Source organism: Emydura macquarii, unplaced genomic scaffold (genome assembly GCF_026122565.2).
Source record: "Emydura macquarii macquarii isolate MOO-44397 ecotype Brisbane River unplaced genomic scaffold, CSIRO-AGI_Emac_v2 contig_705, whole genome shotgun sequence".
NCBI classification, from domain to species: domain Eukaryota; kingdom Metazoa; phylum Chordata; order Testudines; family Chelidae; genus Emydura; species Emydura macquarii.
Window position 1 is genome coordinate 1,007,450 of NW_027130842.1, and position 8,541 is coordinate 1,015,990.

The 8,541-nt window shown below is 39.8% G+C and overlaps 1 protein-coding gene across 1 annotated transcript in view; it reads right to left on the reverse strand.

Moving 5' to 3' along the window:
• The window catches only part of SLC2A12 (solute carrier family 2 member 12), a 32,710-nt gene extending 25,585 nt beyond the window's left edge, over nt 1–7,125 (reverse strand). Inside the window, exon 1 of the mRNA XM_067542513.1 lies at nt 6,990–7,125. Within this exon, the coding sequence (XP_067398614.1) occupies nt 6,990–7,125 (136 nt within the window). The remainder of the gene's footprint in view (nt 1–6,989) is intronic.
• Nucleotides 7,126–8,541: the final 1,416 nt, after the last annotated feature.

The window sequence follows — 8,541 nt, forward strand, 5'->3', positions numbered from 1 at the left end:
GTTTGGGAAAAACAACAGGCTTAAATGAAGAAGAACCCAACAACATTGGTCATATCAAGTGACATTGCTGAAAGTGGGGAAAAATACATTGTAACGCACTTCATTTTCCCTCCTTTTTTTAGTATCTTTTAAGAACCTGATCCCAAACCCACTGAAGTCAACAGAAAGACTCCAATTCACTTATAGAGTCTAAGGTCAGAAGGGATCACCAGATCATCTAGTCTGAACTCCTGTATATCATAGGCCACCAACATTACCCAGCACTTGCACACTAAACCCAACAACTGAGGCCAGGTTTACGCTACAGACCTATATCAGTAAAACTACGTTGCTCAGGGATGTAAAAAATCCACACCCCTGAGTGAAGTGGGGGAGCTTCTCCCATTGACATAGCTACTGCCTCTCCAGAAGGTGGATTAACTATGCTGTCAGGAGAAGCTCTCCTGTTGGCATAATAGCTAAAGTGCTTCACTAAAGCGCGACGCAGCACAGCTGTACTGGTGCAGCTGTGCCACTGTAGCACTGTATGTGAACACAAATCCTGAAATTAGACTAAAGTATTACAGCCCATAGGAGACTAGACTATTATGTGCCACAGAAAATAAAAGGGACCAAGATGCATCAGTGCCTGGGGCCCCTGCAATGGCAGGGGAATGATTAACTGAGATATACCCAGATAATCCTGGCAAGTGACCCACACCCTTCCAATGTCCCATCTCCAGCCCTGGCCATCCCTGACACTCCAGAAGAAGAAGATAAAAATACATTTCGTACATTCGAAATCCCTTCCTGACCCCTGCAAGTGGTCAGCTGCAGCCCTGATGCATGAACTTTTAGGAACATAAAATGTAAACCAGAAGTGAGCCAGCCCCTGGCTGTTGAGCCCTGTCCCCTATCATCACAAGCAACCCCATCATACAATCACGCTTGTCAATTTGTCCAGCTCTCATTTGACTTCAGTGGGTTTTGGATTGGACCCTAGATAAGTAAGCCTGCCCAACAGTGACAATGGAACAAACATCCAATAAAGAGGCTTTTGCCAAGAAAGCATTTTTTTTCCTTTTAAATTTCCAACATTTTTCATGGGTTGAATTTAGTTTCCATGAAAGGCATCAGACTGACAGCCCTTATCTACACAGTTGATATATTATGGACAGGAGTAGTGCGTGCTTTTTAACCAAAGTGCTCCAATCCTGCCTTAGAGGGACCACTTCTACATGTGAGAATATAGTTTACCCTAGACTCCCATTAAATCCTGGGTCTTACCGAGAATGCTAAGGCTGCTGATTCTGGGGGTGTTTCTATGTGATGCAGACACTTATCTACTGGGAACTAGACTAAGATTTCCAGCCCAATGATCTAAATAGATTGGGTATTTCAGATAAGCCAAATTTTGAGGTGCAAACCTCTGAACACTTTGGGATTCACTCATAATAAATCCTTGGGTTCTGTGTAACAAAAAGATCAGATATTTCACATCAGAGCTGACACTAGACATAAGCAGACTAAGTGATTGCTTAGGGCCCTGAGCAGCTCAAGGGGCCCCCCATTAATTATTAGTATGTGTTATGGGGGACAGGGCTTAAAATATTCCTGTTTAGGGCCCCTAATGGGCTAGCACCACCTTTGTTTCACATAGTTTCTGATGGCTGCACCATCGGGAATAAAAACCAGATGGTGAAAGAGTAGATAAAACGGAGAACATATGCCATTGTATCTCCACTGTGTTGTATACAACTGAGATTCATTGTTTATTATCACAAGAAAGATGTAACTGATCACATTCTGCTTGTTGTGAAGCCTGTGCACCCTAGCCTTTGATGGATAATTCTAGTTTATTATTGTTGGGTTAGTTCTTCCACTCAGCATAGTTTTTTTTTCTCAGCATGATGTTGGCTGCCACACAATTAGAGGCCAAATGAATTTTACTGTTGATTTTCCAGTTAGTTGCAGAGAAATTATGTACCAGTGGGATGTGGCTTATGTGACATAGAGGAACCAGTATTTCAACTAATTCTTTTAGGCCAGGTTTGGATGAGTAGTTCAGTTGACTTGGCTGGAATGGTGTATGCCAGAAAGATTCCGAGCCTATCTGAAAGTGATGGATAGCTCTATATTTATTTTCATTTACTGTGACCTCCTCTGCATTATACCCAATACTTTTTCTCCATTTATGTCACCCTATCCAAAACCAATAGGTCTATTGGAAACAGTGTTTTGTATAAAGTTACACTGTGGGTCAGATCTTCAGGGGAAGTAAATTGACTTCAACTGAGCTATCCCAATTCACACCTGCAAAAAATCTGGCTCACAGTATACATATTTAATATAGGTGTTAACCTCACTGCAGAAACTAAACTTCTCCCACCTTTGATCTTCTGCTTTTAATACGTTAGTAGTGCTGGGGTAAAAAATCCTTCACTTAGGTCCTGGTTGAGGAATTCAGTGGGGCAGGAATAAGACTTTACTTGTGCCCCTGGAGTAATATTTTGGTTATGTTCAAATAAATTATTTTTTATCAAAAAGACTATGCCAGTTTGGTGTGGCCCTCAGACAGCTGGGAAGTTGGCAGTGTGGGACTCAAGGCCACAAAGGTTGTGCATCACTGATGCAGGCCCATTTTTAGTAAGAATAGTATGGTTATTGTATTGGTAATTTTAAATATTAGCTTTGTTTTTTCACTCCTTCTTTGAGAAACTCCTATAGGGCCTCAGGATTATATTATTCAGTTTTACCAACTTGCAGCAACTTGTGTTACGCTATTGATTTACAACTCTCACCTCCTATCTCTCCTCCCCCAAGCAGGTTTGAGAACAGCTTGTTACACCAGTTGAGCAGGTTTATAAGTTTTAGGAAAGAGTGTGGTTCCTGTTTTTTGTCTGATAGTGATCTTCACCCACCACCATTCTACAGATGAACCTAGCATCTGTCAATCCTGGTATCCTTTTGAAATTAATTGTGCTGCCTTTTCAAATTTGGCCCTTGAATGTACAGCACCTTCTGGCATGAAAAGGATAAACAGAACATTCTACAATCTCAGCAGCGAGCTCTCTCAGCAGTTCTATATGAATCACATGCAATCTGCAGTCATTGCTTTTCCCTGGAACCTACACACATTTTTATTATTACTGGGTCAAATCTTAATGTCCCTTACACAGTATATACTCAGTCCTTACTTGGGCAGAATTCCTATTTGGTTAAATCCTGAGATTTTTACTCCGGTTCCACTCAGGCCACATCTACACTGAAGATTATATCGGTATAACCACATTGCTCAGGGGTGTGAAAAATCCACACCGCTGAGTGACGTAGTTATACCAACCTAACCCCTGGTGGAGAGAGTGCTCTGTCAATGGGAGAGCTTCCTCCGTTGACATAGCTACCAACTCTTGCAGAGGTGGATTAGCTATGCCGATGGGAGAAGCTCTCCTGTTGCCATAATAGCATCTTCACTAAAGCGCTGCAGGTGCATCACTGTAGCGCTGTATATGAAGACAAGCCCCAAGTATTTTCCCGACAAAACTTCCATTAATGTGAATTTTGCTTTAGCACTTTCAGTGATTTTACAGACACTCCTTTTAAATGCAGGCTTTTTGTGATATTTCTGGGTGGAGAGGGTTTTAGACATTTCCTTTAACTTACACTTTTCTTTTTAAAAAAATAAATATTCCTTTTGTTTTTGGGAGACACCTAAAATATATATAGCAATTCACAGTCATATGCTGCTCATATTTTTTAACAGGAGCCTTCCATAAAAATTCTGTGATAAATCCCACAGCCAATGGGTGTGTCACTGAAAATAAAAAGGATTGGGAAAGAGTATTTGCTAAAATGTTTATGCTTTGTTCTTGAAAACCAGAGTGAGGATAGTAATAGTATAACCCAAAGTCAAGCATGTGTGATTTGAAATGAGGGGTGGAGCTGGTGGATGAAGATCTTATAGAGGGTGTGCATCCTTCCCCATAATTTTTTTAACCTGTCATTTAGTGCAAGGAACTGATCCTTTCCAAAGGTAACTGTATATTATGAGATGCATGGGTAAGTCATCTCTGGCAGGGAAAATTTACAACCATTCAGAGCGGGGTCATTCCATCAAAGGCAGAGGCATCCTAATCTGCCCTTCAACCTGTAGCAGACTCCTGACTATGAGCATTTGGGAACCCTGTCCAGCAGCTTCACATTTGAGATTATTCCAGGCATAGAGATTTTTTTTGTGCACAAATGTTTCTACATTGTTTTTTAATTGCGCCACAGAGCACATTTCAGTTTTTCTGTCTCCATAATGACACACATTATTTTTAAAACATTGTAAATCAAATTATTTTTGTTGTTATAATTTATTATTTGTAATAAATAAATAACAGTAATGCCTCCAATGCAGCCAGAAGGAAATCCCTGCCTCAAACGGGCTATGTTGGTAATAGACTGTGGAGTCTTTCATCTCTGCATCCCTGGTTCAAATCCAGCCTACTTTTGTAGTGTCTGGAAATAGATTTTTTTTTTCAATCCCTCACCTTCCTGAACTGCCTCAGAGGTAATTTGGGGTAAGAAATTCCACATTTCAGGGATAGGCGCAAACAGTTTTCGAGATGGGGGTTTTTCTGGTTTTTTTTTAAATGTCTGCTATTTGCAACTATCCAGAGATTTGGAAAGTTGGGTGCAGTTCTGTCAAAAATAGGTTAATGATAAATAGGTCGGGCACTCAAAAGTACATGATAAAAGGAGTTCATCACGTAAATATCACTACCCCATAGCGGGATCCCCAATGGGACAAGACATTTGTTTCTAGCATTGGTAGATCATGAGATATCAACCCTTAAAACTGAAACATTTGTATGGAAAATCCATTTTAAGTAATATTTAGAGATTTCTGCAACGTATCCTTCATCTTCCTCTGGTTATGTCTGTCCTCTCCCTCTGAGAGCTGGACAGTTAGACTGGACGTTATAAAGAGAGCCTGACTTTACAGGTGGAAGGATATGGAAAGAAATATTAACAAAAGTTTTAAAAATGTTCTAATATGTTTTTAAAATAGTGTTTCTCTAAAACATATGGCATATGCAGAATACATTGGGTATACACTGTGGTATGGTTTATCAGCACTTGTTCAGAACAACTGTATAATTCATTCCTGAGTCTGGCTTTTGTATGCAAGGTGGCCATCCCAATCTCATGCAATAAAACTTTTATACCATCATGCAGTGTCTCCCTCTCTAAAACTGTGTGAAAAAGACACATGCTGTTAAACTGTTCCAATGTCCAAGGCTTCTTTAGACCCAGCATGAAGAGTAGGCATGAAATATCTTTGTTTTCTCTCACTGAATTGCAATTCCTAAATTTAGTTGCCTTAGGCCCCAGTCTTATAACTGGAGTCAAGAAAGTGGAACAATTGCTGGATTGGGACCTAAGCAAGCTTAATGTGAATCTGATGTCTTTCCTTGTGAGAACATTTTATTTGTACCCCATATAATATTATTCATTATTACTATCCAACTAATGCTTCTACGAAATTTTGACTAGATGATGTAGCAAGTTCAGAAGCGACTGTACATATGGGGAGCTTAATTTTAAATCTCAGGTATGTGCAGCACACTTTGCCACGTACCTAAGCAATTCATGTTCCTGCTGATAGCAATATACCCCACACTCTCTGAGAACATGATTGAAGTTATGTATATATACAATGACGTTTGTTTGTTACAAAGGGGAAAAAAGATGTTAACTTCCTATGGAACTTTATTAGACATGCTAACACAGTTCAGAAGGATACGGATCCTTTAAACTGAAGATTATTTTCAGGCCAGCTGGTGGAATAGATATTTCGTATATTTGTAATTCTACAGTCCCTTAACAATAATTTTTAGAAATCTTGCTGAAAACATAGTTCTTTAAAACTTAAATGTGTACAATTATTATGTCACTAAAAATGAAAACAAAAAGAAAACCCATGCCAGTTTACTCTTTGTGGTTGTTTTAGTGCAAAAGACAGATGTTGAAAAGCACTGGGTACTGTGTACATTGTAACCTGGAGACTATGTTGCATAAATAATGTACAGGTTTTAAAAACAATAGTTCAACAATGTATCTGCAAACTGAATGGCTTTTTGTTCCTCATTAGCCTTGGATTCCCTTACACTCCTGTGATCCGAGATATCAGTGGATATTGCTGGCCTCATCAATAACTTTTTATTAAACTCCAGCAATATGATTTGTGCCAATAGTATCTAAATATATTTGGGTTAGTTAGTTCACTGCAATTCCTTTATTTTTAAGTGAACATTAACTCAGGCATAGCCCCCTCTGACTTACAGCCATCTCTTCCTTCTTCAGCCTCAGTTGTAAATCATGATAACAGAATGTAACAATTTTGTGTCACCTCCTTCTGATCTCAGTAAAAGTAAAAGAATCTCTAAGTGTAAAAAATGTGTTACACTATAGGCTGGGAGAAACTGACAGTTAAAACAGCAAAATGCAGGTGGATTAAGGTTGTTCTATGCTTGCAAATATTTTTTTTTCCCAGTGGAAATTTCATATTGGATTCCTAGTCTGCAGACCCAAAGTCAAACTGGCATAAGCAGGTGCAACTCCCATTGGAGTCAATGAGCTTCAGTGATTTCAATGGGAGGGTGGAATTTGGTCCTTGGTGTGCCTGGGTCGCAGTAGAATAGCCATTGTGGGCAACAATGGATCTTTTGATCTTTCAGGTGACTAATCTGCAAAAGGAGAAGGATTTACACATTAGACTGTGCATGCATGAGCTGTAGGATCAAGGCCTTCAGAGAAAAGTATTTCAAATACCCTCATTCAAAGTTAAAGCTGACATTTTGTTCCTTACTCACTTTGTCCCTCTCTTGCAATTCCAGGAATTAGGTGGTGTTAATTTAGACTCGCCTGGCTTTTGCCAGGGCTATTTTCCCCAAACATTCGTTACACCTATTTGCTCCTATTGTCAGTCAGTCACAGCTGGTATTCAAACGGTGCCACATTACCTGTCTGAGTGGGAAGCTTGTGTGGGTTGCTGCTGCTGCTGCCGCTGCTGCTGCATCTGTTGTTATCATCACTCTCCCCTGCTCTCATTTTCCTGCACTGCTGATTGAAGTCCTCCACGTTCTGCACAGGTACCATTGCTATTTAACAGTTCTTTTCCACACTTTAGGGTAGAAACACTTTACAGGGCAATTGTCCTTCTCGTGCTGTCAACACAAGTACAGGTTATTTTCCTCATGGCAGCGTGTTACAGAAGCTTACAGAAACTAAATGTAAGGCACAAAGTGATTTGTGAACAACTTTGTTTCTATTTCAGAAGGCTTTGCCCTTTCCAGTGACACAGGCTGTTGCTATTCTTGGTAGCCTATCACAGGCAAGTGGGAGGGCCATCTTTCAGAAGTATTGTTTTTGCCTTTAAACAAACAGTTGAAGACATTAGGCATTCACATAGAGCTCCAGGCACATTCTTTAGCCATTAGCTTAAAGAATCTCTCTTGTGTTAATGTACCTTTTTAAAAAAAAACCAGAGAAGGAACTTGAAGGGGGAATTAAAATGTTTGCTGTGTCAGCTAAAGCTAGGGCACTGAATACACACAGATGGTATCAATTCATTCTTTTCAACGATGAACAACTTATTAAGAGAAATTCCAGACAGCAAAGCAGCGTCAATCCTCTGCCTCTGAATCCAGTACCCAGTACCAGTTATGGTATATTTTTTATCATTTCTACCATGCCAGTTGTGCTTGGCATTTTCCAGATAAATAAAAAGACCGGCGCCTGCCACATGAGTTTATCGTCAAAGGGCCCGATCCTGGGTGCTGCTGAGTACCCACAATTCTCACTAACTATAACCAAAGAAAGGGACAATAATAAACAAAGGGTGGTGGGGGGAAGCAAGACAAGGGTTACAACAGTGAAAGATGAGCTATACACATAGGACTAGATTGTGCAAACCTTACCCACACTGGTGTGCACCTGCTCCCTTGAGTAGGCCCATTTGACTTCAGTGAGGCTAGCTGGCTTTGTGGGCATGCACCAAGTTAGCCGCTAGTGTAGTGTAGACTTTTAATTGGGTTTGTTTTTGTTGTAGTTAATGCATTAACACTTGGGGATAGAATGGGAGTAAAGGCTAGGGCAGAGGTGGAAGGCTGGTAAGGCTTGCTATAGTAGCAGTTTCAGAAAGGAGCAGTCCTAAACATTTTTCACCTTAATTAGAACAGACATCAAATGCCCCTTATCAGTCTTTGCTTGACAAGGACATTTGACAGAAGAGAAAATAAATGTCTTTTCTGAAATGTGGGTCACTGGAAGGTCTAGAGGCAGGAACATTTGGATTCCACAATAACAAAGATTCTTTTTTTTGACAGTACATTTGGCATCGTGTTACATGAGTCAAACTAATCCTTCTCTCACTCGTAATTTAAAAAAAAAAGAAAAGATTTTTCATGTTTATTTTGAATTTTTGGTAAAAATGAGAGGCTGTTTCTATGGGGAATCAGCTGTAATTTTGTTTTGAAAAAATCTGTTTTAATTATGAAAATGAATATTTTTTTC